The sequence below is a fragment of the Culex pipiens genome, chromosome 2 (genome assembly GCF_016801865.2).
Source record: "Culex pipiens pallens isolate TS chromosome 2, TS_CPP_V2, whole genome shotgun sequence".
NCBI lineage: Eukaryota > Metazoa > Arthropoda > Insecta > Diptera > Culicidae > Culex > Culex pipiens.
The window spans coordinates 148,872,983-148,895,177 of NC_068938.1; the positions used below are offsets into that span (position 1 = coordinate 148,872,983).

General features: G+C 41.8%; 1 protein-coding gene across 1 annotated transcript; it reads left to right on the forward strand.

Moving 5' to 3' along the window:
* Positions 1-8,853: 8,853 nt before the first annotated feature.
* Positions 8,854-14,199, forward strand: LOC120423264 (uncharacterized). The gene is made up of 2 exons (XM_039586998.1): positions 8,854-9,058; positions 9,179-14,199. The coding sequence occupies exons 1-2, from the start codon at positions 8,854-8,856 to the stop codon at positions 14,197-14,199; spliced, it is 5,226 nt and encodes a 1,741-aa protein (XP_039442932.1).
* The last annotated feature ends 7,996 nt before the right edge of the window (positions 14,200-22,195 follow it).

Below are 22,195 nucleotides of genomic sequence, written 5' to 3' on the forward strand. Positions count from 1 at the left end.
GTGAATGGACAAGATCTGTGAGTGGGACTGGCATCAGGTAGGACACGTTGCGATTGAAAAGGGTACTTGCCGAAGAGCACCGGTTGAGAGACCCCTCCCCCAACCCCGACACCAGCACCAGGACGGCTCTGATGGCTGCAGCCATCTTTCCTTTATCATATTTAAAAAAGCCAGAATGCTTTTGGAATGAGCCTTGATTTTATGGGGTTTTAACTATCTTCGTAATTGATGTGAATGTGAAATATTCATTGGAGTTTTCGGAACTTCCTTTCTTTATTTCCATAATAAATGTCTCATTTGTGAGTTGACTTTGAAGCTATAACATGCATTGAAATAAATAACTTTTGAATAATTAATAAAACAAATATGGGTGCATACAGAAGAAAACCGAAGAAAATTTTAGGAAAAGCGGCTCCATTTGGATAATTTTTTTGGACAATGGCATTAAAACTAAGTTCTAGAAGACATTTCTGAATATTTACTATGAAAAAATGTATGTTACATCTAGAGGTGGGCAAAAAAAGAGCGAGCCGCTCAAAGAGCCGGTTCACTGAAAAGAGCGAACGAACCGTGGCTCACAAAAAAAGAACCGCGGTTCTTTTTTAATCTCCGGTCTTTTGAAAGAACCGTTTCAAGATGGCATGGTTTTTGATATAAGTATAATTTATTGAATTTTCAAAAAAATAGTATTGAATTTGTTTTTGAGAATTGAAAATGCAATTTCAAAAATGTCAATGCTTATAAAAAATAATCCCAAAAGTAAATGAGTTGTTAAAATCTTACCAAAAATGTACTACTGAATACTGAATATATAATCGATTCAATCAGAATGTAGAAAAAGTTCACAGAATATTTTCTACAAATAAAATATTAGCATTATTTCAATTCATGTAGAAATTAATACAATTTTAAAATTACAAGCAATTTTTTCGGCATGCTAGATTTAAGTTTGGATGCCATTCTATTACTCGAATGTTTAGGTTCGAGTAGAAATGTTGACATGAAGACCACCAAGACCTATGGTTTTCAAGGGCATCTTCTCGTTTTCAGTTTAATTTTTTTTTATCAAATAATTTATAAAAGTCCAATGTGTTATAAAATCACACGATTCTTAAAAAAACCTTTTCATCCAAATTTTGAAAAAGAGCGAAAGAGCCGTTCAAAAGAGCGGCTCTTTTTAATGAGCGAACGAAAATGAGCGGCTCCTAAAAAAGAGCGATTTTGCCCACCTCTAGTTACAACCATAAAAAAAATATTTAAAATTTTTATATTTCGCTATTTCCTAATCAATCCTTAAGTTTAGCCCCCATCCAATTGAAAAATGCGATTATACGATATTCTTAAGATAATCAGAAAATGAGAAAACATTAAACCAAAATATTTCTGTGAGTGAAATATCGTTCAAAATAGAACGAAAACCGAGATTTTACCGAACTTGCAAGCGATTTAAATTGTTGCTCAAATAATATCCGAAAGGGCGTAGCTCCTAAACATCACTGTAAACACGAAACTAGATTCCAGATTCGGATTCAGTGGCCAAAATTACTATAAGAAAGCATACCCTGACCTTTAAGACATATGCTTGCAACGTCGTGTAACAAGTAGGCCTTGCTTCTGAATTCTGTGAAATTTTGAGAACGAGTCCACGAGCAAAGCATCCAATCTCGCATCGATCTCACCAATCTGCCTGAAATTTTCAGGGGTTGTTTGTACTTATAAAACTAGCATCTGGTCAAAATATGAGCACTCTAGGTCAACGGGAAGTGGGGCAAATCGAGACACAAAGTTTGGTGGTTCAAAAACGTCAAAAATCTTTAAAAGGCTATAAAATGCAACAAAATGGCTTAGAAAATGCAACAAAATGCAGGCAGAAGCATCCCAATTGGTTGAATCTGAAGGGAGTTATTGGCATTTTATTGGAAAAATAGCATAATTTTCAAACTCAAATAAAAAAATGTTCCATCCAGATATCAACTCGCTTCGACCTGCAGCTTGTAGGGGACATCTGGGACTACCATCTGAGATTAAGAACGCTTTGGGTAAGGCAGTTTAACATATTAAATAGACACTTTTACTTTTAGTGAATTTTTGGGTTGAAAATTTTCGCTCGGAGGACCCCTTAGATCCCATTTTCTGGTGGGCTACCCTAAATTAAATGAGCATTTCTGAAAATAGTTTCGAAAAATGTGAATTTTTCGACATATTTCAGCCAGTGAGAAGCCAAAAACTTAAATTTTAGTCTAAAATTGATATTTCAGTTTTTGTGTTTATTCCAAACAATTTTAGATTAGATTAGATTAGATTAGATTAGATTAGATTATTCCAAACAATTTTAGAAAAATTGTTCAACAAAGTGACTTTTTTTTAACAAATCGAATAGGGGATGTGAGAAAGTATTTAATTATTTTCTCTAGTCTAGAAAACATTGTTCCTAACATCATTATCTATCATTTAAGAAGTGAGCACCTGAAATTCCTCGACATTACCTCAAAATAGAGCTAACAATTTAATTATTTTATTTTTTTTAAGGTAATGACAGAATTAATATAGAAAGAAAATATCAAATCATATTGTTATAAAGGTAAATGGTTAAATTGTACAAATGTTTCAAATTGAAACAATGTAAATAAACCAATACGGGGACGTGCCCAAAACCAGTTTTATTTCATTCTTCTATGAAAAGATTTGCCTCAAAATTTAAAACTTTTTCCTCTCGTTAAACTTCCAAATCCACTGCAAGCCCCACAAACAAAAGCCGCACACCAAAAGCCATGATTCATTCCTAGCGCGCGTAGAAAACAATTTCCTTTAGTCGCGACAATTGCCAGGGCCAGGATTTCTGGGGCCTACTTCCGACTTCCGGCGAAAGAATTCTTTCTCACACCACATAAAATGCTTGAAAAGTGGAAGAGTGTGCGTCATCTTCCTTCTATGATTTGCCTATGTGAGTGGCGGATCGTTGCGTTCTTAGAAAATCATCTACTTGTCATGCAAACATTATTAACTATGTGGCCCCATTTGTATTTGCTGAACGACGACGACTCCGATATTCATCCTTGGGCTGCTGGCACGTGCAGAGAACACACGCAGCGAGCGGCCGATCCACGCGTGCTGTGCTCCTGTGGGGAGTGATAGAGTAGGCTACAGAAGCGAATTTAAAGATGTTTTTCTTCATTGTTGTTAGTTGTTAGTTATTTCTTCAAAATTAGCTTTTTATAAAATTCAAGCATCATTCAACAAATTTAGATAGTTAGTGAACCTTTACTCAATCATAAACTATTTTTTTGTAGAATATTATTAGAAATAAAATGTAAAATCTAATAAATTGAAATTATAAACTTTTACTTTCATTATGTTCATAAAAAGCTAGTCGCATTACTTATTTTAAAATATTTATTCTTCAGAAACCATTGACTATTTTAGTTGTTTTTTTAACAAGTACCAAACCCTATTCCTGTCATCATCACTAGTGGCATTCGAGATAGTCGCGGGGAGCATAAACAAATTCATTTAATGACCCGGAAAACAAGGCGCCAAATCCTTTTCTCCGCATCTACACAACCCCTAACATACACATACACACAGTTACTCACATATGATCTGTGAGGGGTGAGAGGAAATCCAAGGGGAGTGAGCAGCTCTCCCAATCTAGAGCAAGACGTCAACTCTGGCTGGCTCCCCTTCGACGACTCTGACTGACTCTGACTTGAGCTCAACTCTTTTTTTCTGAGTTTGTGCCTGTCTGAAGCGTTGTGTGATATCACGTTGCGGCTCGTTGTTTCCTAGAAATGAAGATTGAACATAAAAATGAGAAATAAAAGCCTTGGCATGAGTGTGTTTGTGTGATTGTGTGTCGGATGAGTTTCAATCTTTTCTTGCCTACCAGCGATGTCATTCCGCGGAAAAGGATAGAGTGGTTCAACATAATTGTATATTTGTTAGGATTATGTTAATCGTTGGTGACATATTTAGGCACACTTCGAAAAGTGTCATGAGTATTCACATATTTGTCAGTTCACTAAAATTTTATAATGATTATAGAAAAAATCACATTTGATGTCATTTTGCAAATTTCAATTTAATTTTTTTGACATAGGACTATGTCTTTACTTACTATATTGGGGGGCCAGTTCAGAAATTCGATCCAAAGCGTCACTTTTAAGCGTTAAAAAAGGGGACATTTTGAACGCTTATATCTTTTTTCCCTGTGAATCAATCCAGATGGTTGGACCACCAATCGAAAGAGGAAGACTTCAGCTATTGTTTAACTACATAGATAGTCTGACTAAACATAGTTAAAGCACTTAAAACATGCAATCAAAATGAGTAATTTTTCAGTACAAATCGGACAGATGACCAATCAGAGCGAGCGTATGCATTCGAGACCGCGCCCCTTTTGTGCCGTTCTCCGGCTGTGCCGCTATTTAAGCAGAAAATTTCGCAAAAGCAAGTCACTTTGGAACGAGCACTCGAACTGTGCACGTCGGGCCGGCGTGGAGCAGCAGCAGCAGCGGCCAATAGAAGAAGAGGACCAGCAGGAAAGAACCACCGGCAGCAGAAGGAGGAAATTCGAGCGAAGCGGACGGCGTGGAAGTCGCTATGATGCGGCGGTTCTCATGAAAAGTGGCCAATTCGACAGTGGTGGCCAAAACCAGGAGTGGCCGGTGGCCTCAAAGAAGGTTCCCCCGGGGCCTGGGGGGACATTTACAGAAACATACGAGTTGTGGCAATATGGGTATCAAAATTCATGGTTTTTGATACTGAACATAATAATGACCATTTTGACAGTAGTGGCCACAACCTGGAGTGGCCGGTGCCCTCAAAGAAGGTTCCCCCGGGGCCTGGGGGGACATTTACAGAAACATACGAGTTGTGGCAATATGGGTATCAAAATTCATGGTTTTTTATACTGAACATAATAATGGCCATTTCGACAGTAGTGGCCACAACCTGGAGTGGCCGGTGCCCTCAAAGAAGGTTCCTCTGAGGCCTGGGGGGACATTTACAGAAACATACGAGTTGTGGCAATATGGGTATCAAAATTCATGGTTTTTTATACTGAACATAATAATGGCCATTTCGACAGTAGTGGCCACAACCTGGAGTGGCCGGTGCCCTCAAAGAAGGTTCCTCTGGGGCCTGGGGGGACATTTACAGAAACATACGAGTTGTGGCAATATGGGTATCAAAATTCATGGTTTTTGATACTGAACATAATGGCCATTTCGACAGTAATGGCCACAACCTGGAGTGGCCGGTGCCCTTAAAGCAGGTTCCCCCGGGGCCCGGAGGACTTTTTACAGAACCATACGAGTTGTGGCATATTGGTATCAAAATTCATGGTTTTTGATACTGTACATGAAAATTGACATTCCGACAGTAGTGGCCACAACCTTGAGTGACCGGTGATCTCAAAGCAGGTTTCTCCGGGGCCCGGAGGGTCTTTAACAGAACCATACGAGTTGTGGCAATATGGATATCAAAATTCATGGTTTTTGATACTGAACATGAAAATTGACATTTCAACCGTAGTGGCCACAACCTGGAGTTGCCGGTGCCCTCATAGAAGGTTCACCTTGGGAGAACATTTATGACAATTTTGCCGACAAATCTATGAAACAAAATAAAATAATCTTATTTCAGATTTCACTAGCAATCCAAAAACACATTCAAATTGTTTGGTCCTATGTCTTTCGGTTATGTCTCTGACATACCATCTTGAACTTTTTTGTTTATGTTTTGTTTACAAAACAAAATTCAAAATTTACTGCTACGGAATTGAACCGACTTTTTTCACATTAGTTAAAGTTTTCTTTGGGGTACCTCAACAAATATAATTTTAAATTTCATTTAACTGAGCCAACCAAGATCGAGTGTGTCATCGTGAAAATTGCACACGTTCCATTTCTCAGCTGAAAAATGGGCTATTTTAAATCGGAAACCGAAAAACAATCCAGATAATGACCATAGGCCACGATTGGGTGAGAAGAGGAGTTTCTTCAATCGCTCCCGGCTGACTAATGCATCGCTCACGACGCTTTTGAATAAATATTGCTCTCGATATCTTCGCGGAACACATTTTAGCTTCATTCTTCTTAAAAGCAGAGCGAGAGAGAGGGCCAATCCAATTGAACGAAATCTGAACGCGATTTCTTCGCCGGAGGGCCCACTTTGGCTGTGTTGGAGGCAGGCGCGAAAGGCAAATTGACTCCGATAAATCAGCATGCGGTCGTCGGATACAGAAATGTGTATTTGTGTGTGCACTTCAGTGTGTTTTCGCTTTGATGGGGGCCTAAAGGATGCTAAATCTTGGCAGTGCTATCAGCAGGCAACATTTGAATAATATGTTTACTATTTTAAATTAAATTACTCAAAAATCAAATTATTCGCTCTACAGCATTGCCTTGGCGTTCTCGATTGCGAGATTCCTACTCGAAAGTAGGTGTCCGAAGGCTTTTGATTGTTGAGGCAATTGCAAACCTCTTTTTACACCTTAGCTTCCATCCACCCCGGGATTCGGACTGACGACCTTTGGATTGTGAGTCCAACTGCCTACCAGCGACTCCACCGAGGCAGGACCCAGGGAGACGACTCCTACACCTGAATTGAGCTAACGACCTAACATCTAGGTTAGACCGGGGCCAACATTTACTTCCCCATCGAACGGAAAGCCGGGACCGTCTCGGATCAAACACAAGCCGACTGGGTGAGAGGCAACCACGCTTGCCCCTACACCACGGTCCTACAAAATCGTTTTATTGCAAAAGCATATGAGCAATTCTCTATCAAAACCGGAAATGGATTTAAATTTGTATTTTTTATTTGGCTCAAACTTTGTGGGGGCCTTCCCCACTGTTCTGTATCTGTATCTATTCAAGGAATTTTTTGATTAATTTCGTATCTTCGGCAAAGTTGTAGGTATTAATGATTATTCATTTATGAAAAAAACATATACTGAAAAAATTTGATTATTTAATAAGCTTTTTTCACAAAAAATAAATTTCCCAAAATCTGTTTTTTTTTTTTATTTTTTGATTTTTTTTTATGATAAAGAACACAAAAACCAAAAACCAAAAGCCTTCAGAAGTATGGACCAATGTTTTGCCGATGAGTTAGGATTTTTTTAAATAGTGATTTTTGTTAAAAATAAATTGTTTTTATGTAAAATCGAATGGGCAATCGAAAAGTACTTTACATTTTTTTTTTTCAAAATATTGCCAAGTTTAATTTTGTTGAATAAATTTAGATTTTTTACTTTTTTAAATAATGTTCTTACGCCAAAAAGTGACAACTTTTGCCACTTTAGGAGCGATTCCGGAAAATCTTCAGATTGTATGGGAAAAGTTACATAAAATCATATTTTGATCACAGGAGGCTGGATAAGCAAACAAAATAAAAACGTCAAGAAACGAAACAAATACAAGACGAAGTCTGTTGGATAAAGCTTGTTTTACATTAAAAAAAAATTGGTCAAAAAACTTATACGCATGACATTTTTTTATCAAAATCATTATTTAAACAAAAAAAAAATCATAACTAAGTGACAGAATTTTTGTTTCTTACTCCTTGTTGCGCCAGCCAGTCTTTCTTATAAAGATCTTTGTAGTTTGCAGTTAGCACCGTCGACACCACAACATAGCTGGTGCTGACCGGCATTATTATTTTTCGCCCCAAAATTCTGGCACCGCTGCGCTGTCAGAGGCAAGCCACCCAAATGTGTCTCGTCACTTTCGTCGTCATTCCAAATCCAACCGTTTTGAAGAGAAGTTGCGCTGAAATAAAAAGGAAGATTTTAGTTAGTTGTTTCACTAAATAAAGTGCGTTTTTTACTTACCTTCGCGTGTTTTACCTACCTGCTGCACCTGCTGCTCCTGTTGCACCTGCTGCACCTGCTGCTCCCGTTGCACTTGCTGCACCTGCTGCTCCCGTTGCACCTGCTGCTCCCGCTGCACCTGCTGCTGCTGCTGCGCCTGCTGGACGACCTGCTTCCGCCCCGTTGCTCCCATCTGATCCTCCCGCAGAAAACACAACGTAGGGTCCCGGTTGGTGAGTTGCCACTCCATATTTGGTGCCGTGACCAGGATTTCTGGCCAACCTTTCCGTGGAGTGCACCGCCATTTTGGACGCCGAGGATCTGACGCGGGCCGACGCCATTGCTGTTGCGGCTTGCTGCTTGATTTATACAAGGCCTAATTTAATTAGGCAGCAGGTAATTAGCTGTCCTAATTCGCTGCGTCTCCCCCGCGGGTGCCCTTTAGATCTCCTTCCTTCTTTTCACGCTGTTCTGCAACTTCCGGACTGACGGAATCGGCGACTGCTGCCTCTACCGTTGGAGCACATCGCACAGGCCCTGCTAGTGCCTCTCAAACCTTCGACGTTCGCTGCCGACCGGCTCGTGGTGTTCCCCAGGCCATCCTGCGCCATTTTGGAAGCCACGCGGTCGCGCTCGCACTCCTGGCTCGCTGATCGACGAGGATCATCGACCATCGTCATCGGCGGCCATCTTGTAACGCTGTATACGACCACGCCACACCTGCTGGCTCTTCGAAACCGGTTGTACGGACGATTCCCTGCCTCCCCGGGATCCTCAACCGGCTGCAACCGCGTCACGCCCGATCTGCGACCGCTTCACTGCTGCTGAACGGTGCCACGAGCCGGGTTTTGGTGATCGCGCACAGCACGGACAAGCTGTTGTTCCCGTGGCTGTTTTCTTGAACTTTCAAGGCATTTTCTTGCCTTGGATAGGTGAGTACCTTTCCAAGTCGCTACTCGTCTGCGTCCGGGTCTACCGTGGTCTTTTTTCGCAGATCTCGCTCACCACTGCTGTTGTTGCTGTCGAGCGGCACTTCCAACATGGATGCGACGCTGAAGGCGACGCTGCAGGCTCGAAGAGTGTCGTTGTTGGCGGCGCTGGGTCGGGCAGAGAGCTTTCAAGCGGAGTACGACCACGAACGGGACCAGATGGAGGTGCAGCTGAGGCTGGCCCACATCGAGGAAGCGAGCTCCAAGCTCGAGGACATCCAGCAGCAGCTGGAGGACGACGAAACCGATGATGCGGGTAAGGTGGTACACGAGGGAATTCGGGCTAGTTTTGAAACGCGTCTGTTCAAAATAAAAAGCTTCCTTCTGTCCAAACAACGTCTCATTCCTCAACCACGCAATCCCTCCCCCCCGCAAGCATCCTCCACTCTCTCTGGCATTAAGCTTCCGACGATTACGCTTCCTGAATTTGATGGGGACTATCAGAAATGGTTGGCTTTTCACGATCTGTTTGTGGCGCTCATCCACAACAATCCCGACCTTCCTGACGTTCAGAAGTTTCACTATTTGAGGGGAGTTGTCGTTGGGAAGGCAGCCGGCTACATCGACACGTACGACATCAATGCGGCCAACTACCAAATCGCTTGGGACACTCTTGTGGAGCGCTACAACAACGAGTACCTGCTGAAAAAACGTCATCTACAAGCCCTCTTCGAACTGCCACCGATGGAACACGAGACCGCATCCAGCCTCCACTCCCTGGTCGACGAGTTCCAGAGGCACATCAAGATTCTGGACCAGCTCAAAGAACCAACCGCTTCTTGGAGCACCGTTCTCGAGCATTTGCTGTGCACACGATTGCACGTCGACACCATCAATCTCTGGGAGGACCACGCTTCGACGCTTTCCAATCCGGACTTCCAGAGCCTGATCGAGTTCTTGCAGCGCCGAATGAGGGTTCTGGAATCTATTTCGGTAAACAACAACCATTCTTCGTCCAATGGGGCTACCAGCTCGCATCAGTCGCCCCGCCCCGCGTCGAAGAAACGGAGCTCGCAGCGCCTTTCGACGTACGCCTCCACCGCTAGTTCAGGACCTGCCGCGGATTGTGCAGCGTGTGGACTCGCGCATCCTCTCTACAAATGCCACAAGTTTGGTCAGCTTTCTGTCCCTGAGCGTCAGCGGATTGTGAGCAACAAACACCTCTGCTACAACTGTTTGGGGGCACACCAGGTGAGGAATTGTTCGTCCAAGCGCTCCTGCAGGCACTGTCAACAGCGGCATCATTCGCTCCTTCACGCGGGACATGCTGATAACTCGCCAAGAACCAACAGCGGTGCAACGGCACCCACACAAGCGAGCGGGCAGTTGGAAGTATCCGCTTCGGTCGTCTCAACCAAGCAAGAGGTCGCTACGCCCACCGAGGTCGTTCCACAGGTCGAAGTCAGCGTTCCACTTCAGCAGCCCAAGGAAAACGTGTTCCTGCTTACTGTGCTGATCAAGGTCGTCGATTCGTTGGGAATGGAACACGTGGCCCGCGCATTGCTGGACAGCGCCTCCCAACCTAATCTCATCACCGATCGCATGGCAAGAATTCTGCGGCTCAAGCGAGCCCCTGCGAGCGTGGTGATCCAAGGCGCAGGCCAGATGTCAACACCAGTTCGGCATTCCGTCTCCACCGAAGTGCGGTCGAGAAAGAGCGATTTCTCCTGCGGGATCAACTTTCTTGTCATGGACAAACTGACTGCGGAGCTTCCAAGCCACAACATCTCAACGTCGGGTTGGAACATTCCGGTGGAACTCTTCCTCGCCGATCCGACCTTCAATGAACGGCAGCCGATCGACATGGTTCTCGGAGCAAAGCATTTTCACTCTTTCTTCCCTAGCGCAGCTCGCATTCACCTCGACGGTTCACTTCCGATTCTAGTAGACAGCGTCTTCGGCTGGATTGTCACCGGTTCCGCCAGCCAAGCTTCGTCCACACCAACCGAAACCGCACACTCGTACTCGGTACTCGCGATGATGTCGCTGGAGGAGAGCATGGAGCGATTTTGGAAGACGGAGGAACTCACAATCAACGACAAGCTTTCCGTCGAGGAGCGAGACTGCGAATCCTTGTTCCAGTCGACAACAACGCGCACGCCGGAGGGTCGCTACGTGGTACGTTACCCCCGCAAACCAGGTTTCGAAAACTTGCTGGGTGACTCCAAGACCGCAGCTTTGCGACGATTCCGACTGCTTGAGCGACGGCTAGAGCGAGACGCACAGCTCAAGGAGGACTACCACAAGTTCATGCGGGAGTATGTCGAGCTGGGCCACATGCAGCTGGTTGAACCTGATGAGAAGGACAAGACGCCATCGTGCTACCTACCCCACCACCCCGTCTTTAAGGACTCCAGCACGACGACCAAGGTTCGGGTCGTCTTCGACGGTTCAGCAGCGACTTCTACGGGATTTTCGCTCAACCAAGCACTCTGTGTCGGACCTGTGGTTCAAGAGGACCTTCTCTCGCTCCTGCTCCGCTTCCGGAACTACCCTGTAGCCCTCGTAGCGGACGCAGCCAAAATGTACCGGCAGGTTCTCGTCCACCCAGAGGACAGAAGGCTGCAGCGCATCTTCTGGCGGTTCTCGCCAGACTCACCCATCCAAACGTACGAACTACAGACCGTCACGTACGGCCTTGCACCTTCCGCGTACCTAGCCACCCGTTCCCTTCAGCAACTCGCCCAGGACGAGGGTCACGAGTACCCGTTGGGCGGCCCAGCGCTCGAAAGCAACTTCTACGTAGATGACTTCATTGGTGGCGCTGACACGGTCGAGGACGCCATACGCTTGCGGAAGGAGCTTACGGAACTGCTGGCCAAGGGAGGGTTCGAGATGCGGAAGTGGACATCAAACCGTCTCGAGGTACTGCGAGGACTGACCCAAGACCAAATCGGCACGCAGTCGAGTCTGCAGTTTGGTCCGAACGAGATGGTAAAGGCGCTGGGGATTGGATGGGAGCCCGAGGCCGACGTTCTGCGATTCGACTCGCAAATCAACCAGAGCAAGGGACCTCCCACAAAGCAGTTCATCCTCTCAACAATCGCTCGACTCTACGATCCTCTAGGTCACATCGCACCCGTAGTTGTCACCGCCAAGATCATCATGCAGGAATGCTGGCAGCTGAAGTGTGACTGGAACGACCCGGTGCCGGACAACATTCGGATCAAGTGGGAGAAATTCTTCAAGGAACTTCCAGAAATCCGGTCCTACCGGATCGACCGCTACGCACTCCAGCCTGACTCCACTTACCAACTGCACACATTCTGCGACGCGTCTAAGGACGCTTACGGAGCTTGTTGCTACATCCGCTGTGAAGACCGACACGGCAATGTACGAGTCACGTTCTTAGCATCAAAATCTCGGGTCGCCCCGCTCAGAGGACTGAACGTCCCTCGCTTGGAAGCAAACGCTGCTGTACTCGGAGTCCACCTTCACTTCCGGATCAAGCAGGCACTCAAGATCAAAATCTCGGACTCGTACTTCTGGACGGACTCAGCTGTCGTACTGCAGTGGATCCAAGCAAACCCGAACACCTGGAAGACGTACGTAGCGAACCGTGTCGCTGAGATCCAGTTCTACACGCGCGGCTGTCATTGGAATCACGTGCCGACCAAGGACAATCCGGCGGACCTGGTGTCCCGCGGGATGACGGTGCCGAACTTCTTGAACTGCGAGACCTGGAAGAATGCAACAAGTTGGATCTGCTCAAACCCACGAGACTGGCCGAGGACCAACCCACCAAGCGTTCCGGCGGACATCATGGAAGCTCGCGTAGTCGCCGCCGTGACAGAGAAGCCGCCGCAAGTTCACCCCTGGTTCCTGCGCTGGCACTCGTACAGACGGCTGGTCCACTCGATCGGATTCGTCCTCCGATTCATCGACAACACCAGGCAGAAAGCGAGAACAACCAGAACGAGCGACACACCTGTGCGGCGTGCCCTAACGGTGGAGCAGTTTGCCAAAGCGAAAACGGTGCTAACTCGTCTAGCACAGCAGGACTCCTTCAGCACCGAACTGAAGGAACTCGAAAAGGGGAAGCCGGTGCCAAAACAGTCCAACATCTACAAAATGAGCCCATTCATCGATGCAGAGAGAGTGTTGAGAGTGGGGGGTCGACTAAAGCTTTCCCAACTGCCCTTCCAAGCCAAACACCCAGCCTTACTCCCTGGTTCCCATCCCTTCGCTCGCATCCTCGCCGAATTCTACCACCAAAAACTTTTCCACGGCGGCGGGCGCCTACTACTGACCGCCATGCGCGAGGAATTCTGGCCCATCGGTGGTCGCATTCTTGCCAGAAGCGTGGTGCGCAATTGCTTCCGTTGCGTTAGACTGAATCCCGAACTGGTTCAGCAGCAGATCGGCCAACTTCCGGCTCAACGGATCATCCCTAGTCGCCCATTTAGCGTCGTCGGCGTAGACTACGCAGGTCCACTGTACCTGAAGCCGATACACAAACGTGCTGCACCGGCCAAGGCCTATATTTGCCTTTTTGTGTGCTTCGCGACGAAGGCCGTTCACATTGAACTTGTTGGAGATCTCTCCACCCCCGCGTTCCTTGCTGCGCTGCGCAGGTTCATCGGGCGACGCGGAGTGCCGTCTCACATTCACTCCGACAATGGCAAGAACTTTGAAGGCGCCAAGAACGAACTTGCCCGGCTGTACACAATGCTCACCCACGACGCCGAACAGGAGAAAATCCACGAATTCTGCACAGCCGAAGGGATCACCTGGCATCTCACTCCCCCAAAAGCGCCCCACTTCGGAGGATTATGGGAATCCGCCGTAAAGGTCGCCAAGAAGCACCTGTTCCGGCAGCTTGGTCCGTCAAGATTGTCGTTCGAGGACATGTGCACCGTGCTCACACAAATCGAATCCCACATGAACTCCCGACCACTTCTTCCACTGAGTGAAGATCCGAACGACCTCGCCGCTCTAACGCCGGCCCATTTCCTAATCGGAACATCGATGCACGCCCTGCCCGACCCAGATCTGCGCCACATTCCAGTCAACCGCCTAGACCACTATCAGCAACTCCAGCTCCACGCCCAACAATTTTGGGCCCACTGGCGACGCGAATACCTCCAGGAGCTGCTGAGGGACACCAAGGGTTACCAGCGGAACGACGAAATCCAACCCGGTAGACTCGTGATCGTCGTCGACGAACTGCAAGGACCACTCCGCTGGCCACTTGCCCGGATCGAAGCCGTTCATCCTGGACCAGACGGCATCGTACGAGTTGTGTCGCTGCGAACGGCCAGCGGTGGAATCATCACCAGACCAGCTGTTAAAATCTGCTTGCTTCCCGTGCCGCAGTCTCCTGAGGCTCCACACACCACACCGCAACCGGGTCAGCTGTCTACAGATGCAGTGTTTCCTGAAGAAGAAAAACATTAAATTTAGTTCATTTATTTAGCACACGAAGTGCATCTGCTCAACTTCCCCTCTAGTTAGAATCTTATTTTGCTTTGTTTACATTTTTTTTGAATTAGTCATTCAAGGCGGCGGGCGATGTTGCGTCAGCCAGTCTTTCTTAAAAAGGTCTTTGTACTTTGCAGTTAGCACCGTCGACACCACAACATAGCTGGTGCTGACCGGCATTATTATTTTTCGCCCCAAAATTCTGGCACCGCTGCGCTGTCAGAGGCAAGCCACCCAAATGTGTCTCGTCACTTTCGTCGTCATTCCAAATCCAACCGTTTTGAAGAGAAGTTGCGCTGAAATAAAAAGGAAGATTTTAGTTAGTTGTTTCACTAAATAAAGTGCGTTTTTTACTTACCTTCGCGTGTTTTACCTACCTGCTGCACCTGCTGCTCCTGTTGCACCTGCTGCACCTGCTGCTCCCGTTGCACTTGCTGCACCTGCTGCTCCCGTTGCACCTGCTGCTCCCGCTGCACCTGCTGCTGCTGCTGCGCCTGCTGGACGACCTGCTTCCGCCCCGTTGCTCCCATCTGATCCTCCCGCAGAAAACACAACGTAGGTGAGTTGCCACTCCACTCCTTTATGGCTCAAAAGTTGCGAGATTTTGTGCCCTAGAACATATTAAAACATTCGGAAAATCAAAAATCGTGTATTGAGAAATTGAGTTTTTGAGAAAAAATGTTAACTAAATAATCAACATCTGTGGACCATGAAGCAATACATGGAGGTCTTAGTCTATAACAGAGTAAACGGGAAAACACCAATTTAAAAAAAAGTAAATTAAATTATTAAGTTTTTCCGTGTACCTATTTTATTCTGAATATTACTCAATAATACCTACAACTTTGCGCAAGTCACCAAATGGATCAGAAAATTCATTCAAACGTTACAGATATTCGAATATTCAAGTACCAAAATTGTATGGAGACTTGTATGGGTGAACAAATGTCACAAAGTAGCTTCTTTGATCATAGGAAAAGCCCCCACAAAGTTTGAGCCAAATAAAAAAATACAAAAAATAAAAATGTTTGAAATCGGCCGATTTCGTACAGAATTGCTCAAATAATTTGTTCCAAAAAGCTCAAATGTAACTACAGTGCCATCCCGTTTTCGGCACACGACTATTCGACAAATTTTTTCTCGTCTGATGACTGATGAATGAGAGTAACAAAAATTATCATTTCTATTTAGTTTTATTTTATCTAAAGCTATCTAAAAAAAAATAACACAAAAGTTTAAGAAAACAATATTTCTTTGAATTTATTGATATTGACTGTATCAGGACTGTTCTTATTTATACATTATTTTGTTATGCTTTTTGTTAAAATATTGAAAATTAGGCTTAAAAATTTAAATTAATTTGCCACACCAAGCAACTTGATTATCTAGGGCTACTTAAAAATAAAAATTATTAAATGCATGTGCGTGCTTTGATTTCGAGGGCTAGCCCCGAGAAAGCCCGGATTTGGACCACCCTGCACTATGGGGTATTTCCATATAAGCGAGCGGCCAAAAATATTTTTTTGCTTTTTTGTGACTTTTTTGTGACTTTTTTTGTGTTGTTTGTACTTAGTATAATAAAAACAAATGAATTTTGATATTTTTCCAAAAAAAAGTTTAATTTTCGATTTTTTCATATATTTGAGGCCACATGCATTAAAGTGGTGAATTTTAATATTCTTGCTCTGTCTATTTGATGCACGGAATGGCGGTTTATGCTATGTTAAAGTTTCTGATTTACGTTCAATCTCCCTCCTCTTTTTCTTGAGTTTAAATCCACCTCTCTTTGAAGACCCCCCCCCCCCCCCATCACCCTCCAATTAAAATTTGATTTTTGCGGTGTTTTAGAATTTTAGACGGTTTATTTTATGGAACATTGTATGGATTCTCGTCCACGTTTTTGGTTGATCCACTTGCAAAATTCACGTTTTCCACGATAAATTCTTCTAAATCAAAATCACTATGTAACCGATTGTCGTTAGATTACTTAAAATATGAACTTCTTCAATGGGCTTTTGTATACCTCGTTTTGAAGCTACAGAACAGCATGCGTAGTTTTTCCTCTGTGGTTTTTCCCTGAGTTGATCATGTGATGGTTCTGCAATGTTGTAATTCTTACAAATATACTCGAAAGCAGTTCTCACGTTTTCAGAATAGTGCTTCGTTATATCGTTCAGGGACACTACGGTATTATTATCCATACTTTCAAAAGAACACAACAACGAACTGATATGAATATTCGACGAATCGTTACTGTAAAATTCTTTGAATAGGAATTTTTAATTTTTTTAAACGTACCTAAGTACCAACAAAGTCATGAATATCAAATCAATTTCAAAACATACATAGCAGGTACGTCATTTCTGCCTCCGCAGGTAAATAATGCGATTTTAACCAAGCGCATACGCGAAATCATTAATTTTCTTGCATGAATCAAAATGTTCAAAATGGCATAACTCAAAAAGTGCACATAAGTGCACTTTGAAATTTGGAGACAAGTTAGGACATGTTTCAAATTTTAAGCTGCAAAATTTTCAGATCGCACAAATGCACACAAAAAAAGTACTCCATTAACAAAGTTGAAAAAACTAAATTTTGAATAAAAATCCATCTTTTTTGATTTTTATTATTTTTTTAGCCAGTAAAAGTGTGTTTTGTAAAATGTTATTGAAAAGTTGAATCAATTACCTTTCTGAATATATATAATGATGCAGGAAAAAATACATAAACAGCTACACAGTACAACTATGAAAAATTATCATTTTTTTGTCAAAAAACATGTTTTTTCTTACCATTTTCGCATTTGAAGGTCTGCAATTCAGTGAATTTTGAACCTACAACTTTCAAACTCCGGATTTTTCTTAGTTAGAATGTCTATTTTCGAAAAAAAAATACCAAAAAATAATTAGAGTATGTCGGTTTTTCGATTTATGGCCGCCTGAAACCCCATAGTGCCCTGATGGCCAATGGTTTCAACCAAGTTCAGAAAGCAAAATGCAGGTTATTTTCTCAGCCTTTCGAAAATGTTTACCGTTTATTTGATGATAGTTGTTGTTGATTTTATTAGGGGTACTTGAACTATGAAACATTTGATGATAATTCATCAATTAACTGATGAAAAATGATAAATATAATAAAAATGATGGGTTGAGAATCGGTTTTGTGCGCCAGTTGCTACATTTTATATAACAGAGATTCAATAATGTTATTTAGGTGATTGCCTAATCTTATTTTTGTTTTTAAATAATTAATAGCATTTTAATGGTGAATAAACATGACTAATTGGGTACTAAAGCCCTATGTCAATTTTTATGTACAACGGTAAAAAACACGATTAAAAACCATTTCTGATAACTTTTTTTCATTTTAATGCAAAAAAAAAGTTTGACAAGACAACATTTTTTCGATGGATCAACTATGGTCCCCTTGGAACGAGCTGTCAAGTAGGAGCTTTTCTGTCAAGAAGGACCGCGAGGTTAATTATTCAAAATTGATTTAAAAATCCATTTTAAACTCTTTGTGGTCGTACAAAGGGTCATTGTACTCAGAAAAATAAGCTTTATCGCTGTAAACAATAATATCAGCAATCTAAGCTTCATTTTAGGACCCAATTAGGTTTAATTGTTATGTATTTACCAAATTTCAAAATAATCTTACAACACTGCCCTCGCTGAAACCAATCTAATGCATTCCTTTCTCGCTAAAAATCAGCGCGGGGTCTGAACTCATAATGAAAATTGTCCAATTTATGCACCTAAATCAATTTTTACCCGTCAAAAGAGCTCAGCATGCGTGAAAAAAGAACGTTGCAATTTTTGCGCCGCAAGCCCTTTAGAAACTGCAACGAAGAACACTAAATATCCACAGCAAGATGAAGGACGGTCCCGTCAAGGAATGCAACGTTTTGGCGTTGAAAGGTGTGCGCAGCGCAGATAATCGAAATCCAGCTGTGAAGAGTGTGTGTTTGTGTGCTGGCATCGATTTCCCAGGGCCCTTAATCATCACACGATCGCGAATCACCAAAGGTGAAGTAATAGCCCCTTCAAAAAGGGGTTCTACGTAAAATCGAGATATTTTTTGGAACTTCATAATAAAATATTATGTTTTTTTCAAATTTTTCAGAATCTTTCATAGTGAAAAAAATGTGCACACAAACAAAACAAAATAGATAAGAAAACAATTCTGAGTTCACAAGGAACCCGTTCGCAGAAAGAGATCTCCTTGCGAAATTGGACGACCAGGGTCCATCAACGTGAAGCACCACGGAACGGATTGTCCGTCGTCGGGCTCGCAACTGCCGCCACGCCACGTTGAGATGAATTAATTTCATTGGCCTGAAATGCGTGAGCAATTTGTCAGCCTGATTGACGTATTGCAGTTTAAAACGATGTATTTATTAGTGTGTGCAGCACTTTCGAGGCCCTCAAGCAGCATTCCATAATTTTAGCGTGAAAAGGGCACGCGAGAGGTTAATCCGTAATTGAGGTAATTGAGAGAAATTTTTGTGAAGGTTTGTGAAAGTACTTTTGATAACCTGTACATACTTTTTATGAGTATGGTATAAGCGTGATCCATTTTGCAAAAAGTTCTTCAAATCGATCTGAATATAATTAACACGGTGAAATGTTTAGCCAAATTGGTGCCAAATTTGTGAAATTTGCATTTGAATTCTTCATTAATTTGGTCTAACCTTATTATAATATTTAAACAATTAAACTGATTTGATCTATGCAAGTTTGACTTGGCTATTTTATCATATTTCTACCAAATCATAACCTTTTTTTTAGTATTATGTTGGACTTATCTTGTCCGTAATTTTATTATAAGTTACAATTAAAATTATTGAAATATCAAAGCATACACAGCAAAAAATTGTGTAAACTTTGAAGGTTATAAACTGAATTGTTTAATATTACCTCTTTCATGATGCAATTTTACCTCTATTAAGTCTGAAAAAGTGGCATTGCAGCGAAATAGTGGTAAATTTACACATTTTTAGAAGGAAAATTAAACTTTTAAACAATTAAACAATTACCTGACGTAATATTAACACGATTTTTTTACCGTGTAGAAATAGCGATTCAAATAATTTATGTTTTAATTTAAATTTTTATAAATGTTCTTATTTCTGTGTTTGTGTCGAACAAAAATTAAATAAAAATTTGCCTCATTTGCCATTTTTTAGAGAAAATAATATACAGTCATCCCACATATTCGGAACACACACAAATTAGGAACATTTATGTGACAATTTGTCAATAGCATGCCAAATGCATCTTTTCTGTCAACCCTACTATTTTTAGGACCTTTATTTGGACATTCTCTTGCTATTTCACTAGTTAAAGTTGTATTTTTAATACAAGAAAAAATCATCTCAAGACTATATCATTCAGATCAGCAAAACACGGCCCCAAATTGTCTGTTCCATAATCGTGGGATGTTATTGTGCCTCCCACAAATGTGAAACACCTGAATATAACTAATATTTTTACAAAAAAAAGTTATCAGACCTTTCATAAAACATAACTTAGCTTGAATTTCGTTGGTTTCAGTGCGTGAAGTCATTATTTTGTAAAAATTATGTACTCATGGGGAGAACCAATGTTTGTTTACATCCCTATGAAACAAGTGTTCCGAATTTGTGGATTTAAAGGGTCAACAAAAAATGGATAAAAATTGAAATTACAGGCCACAGTGTCAACATTTGAATGAAAAAAATGTTTTAAAATGCATCATACAACTGTCCAGTTGTTTTGCAGTAATTGATTTCCAAAATTTTGGAATACTGAAAAAAAAATTATTTTGCGAGAAAAAAAAAAAGTTTTTGCGGTGTTTTTGCGGTGTTCATAAAAGTTCAAAATATATTGAAACGAGTCCAACCATGTTAAATATAATTATCAATGCAGAAAAAAGCATTTTAGATTGTTCTCAGTTGATTAGATTTCTATATCCATTGAAATTGCGATATTTTTTTGAAAAAAATATTTTTTTGTCCCCTGATTTTTCGGACCAATTTTGAAGGGGGGGCGACATAAACTTTGAAAAATATTTGGAACGGCCTTAAAACTTGTTGAAAATCTAGAGGTGTTTTATCTGCAATTTTTATTCACCAAATTAAAATTAAGTTTTTCAAAAACAACATTTCAAATAACAATATTGCAAAAAGGCATAGCTCTAAATGGTGATGTAAAATTAAACTGGATTCAAGTTCGACAAAAGTCAAAACAATGCATTTGTACTTTATTTTGACTTATTAATCAAAGTACTGATTGGATTTGAATTTAATTTCGAAATATTTTCCAACTGTTAAGATTTTTCCCGAGATTATTATTTTTAAAACAATCACACGGTTCATGCCAAAAAAGTAGGTCCATGCACCATCTTTGAAAAAAAGTATTTTCAATAGTGCTTTTAAAAAACAGTTGCGTTGAAAATTCTTATTTTGAATTCTGGGGTGACTTTGATAGTCATAGTTTTTCTTTTTGAAATTTTCACATATTGATAAAATACTATAAAACCAAACACAAGCCAAATGCGGTATCCGATCAACGGCAAATTTTGCAAGTCTGCAAAATAAAAAAATAAAAAACGTTAAATTTATATGATACCATACTTTGGTCTACTTTAAGACAAATTATAAAGGGTTCGGGAATACTTTAATTAAATATTGATACAAGAAACAGGTAATGTAACGTATTTCCCAAGTTCATGTTTCCTTAAAGATCACCAAGATTTCTTATCAGTTTCCTTATTTTTTTTAATTGTCTGCTCTTGAACATCTATACAGTCTTAAAACAAAAAATATTCCTGCAAAAAGAAAAACACGACAGTGCAAAAAATGTTCAATTAAAATTTAAAAAAAACTCTTCTGGGTTCTTGCAGATTCAGCAAGAATATTACATTTTTAGTTAGCATTATCAATGATAATAGAGGTCGCACAATTCCGGATGGCTTCCTTATCATTTTATGATCGTATCTCTGGCTGCAAATTAATGTAAATCTGATTACATTTGTATTTTGCCTTCATGATTTGAAACAATGTCCATAAAAGACTTCTTTGATAAAACAAGCTATAACAGCATTATCCGAATCACATACAGCTTTCACTTTTCCATAATTTCGTTGCCGGCTATCGGGTGATGGATTAGGAAACACACACACACAAGACTTTATTTCAAAAAATCATCTTTTTATTTGTATCCCTAAACCTACTAAAGGAATACTCTGATTTTTTGTATGTATTGATCGACTTTTAAAATTACACAACAAATTTAGTTGGCTTCTTATGAATGAATGCTGTTTACACATGTCAATCGCCGTTTTCAACCTTAGAATCTAATTATTTTTGAAGATAAAGAACGTTGGTAACGTTCGCATTCTTGGTCAAAACGAAGTCCATCGTCATTGTTACACTCAACGCGTAATAAAATCTCCTAGGAATCACACATCACGATTTCACTCTTTCCTAAAAGTGCGGCACGGAAGTCCCTCGTTAAAAAATTTCCAGCAAAATGGAGCATCCTTTCGTCAGAAAGATTAATATCCTTTTGAGGATTTACGTTTCCCATTTTTGGGTTGCCGTGGCGTGGCCGGAAATCGGGTAAAAGTTAGCATTTTTGCTTTCATCATCGTATATAATACCTATTCTGTGTGTGAGGAAAGTGTGTGTGTTTAGATCCACCCACTCAAAATCGGTATCTTTTTTGATGTCCCTCAAATGTAGAGCAACAGTGGATATTTGCTATTCCTGGCACGAAAATTGTATCATAAGAGTTTGAAAGTCCAGAATTCGGGCGGGAGAATGCTATCCTGCTCTCGCGCATCCAATCGAAGTGCATGGGCAATAAATGTGGAACACACAATGGGAAAGAATCTAATCCAATCTTCATGAGCAGTTCCGTCTCCGGCGATGAAAGAACTTGGCCATCCTGACCATCGCGTTGGTCGTCATCATCAGCAACGCGAATGGTCC

Excerpts from the sequence above, each read along its gene's own strand:
- LOC120423264 (XM_039586998.1), top strand. The coding sequence starts at position 8,854 with ATGGATGCGACGCTGAAGGCGACGCTGCAGGCTCGAAGAGTGTCGTTG. Across the intron at positions 9,059-9,178 it reads CGACGAAACCGATGATGCGG|CATCCTCCACTCTCTCTGGC; the intron begins GTAAGGTGGTAC and ends CCCCCCCGCAAG.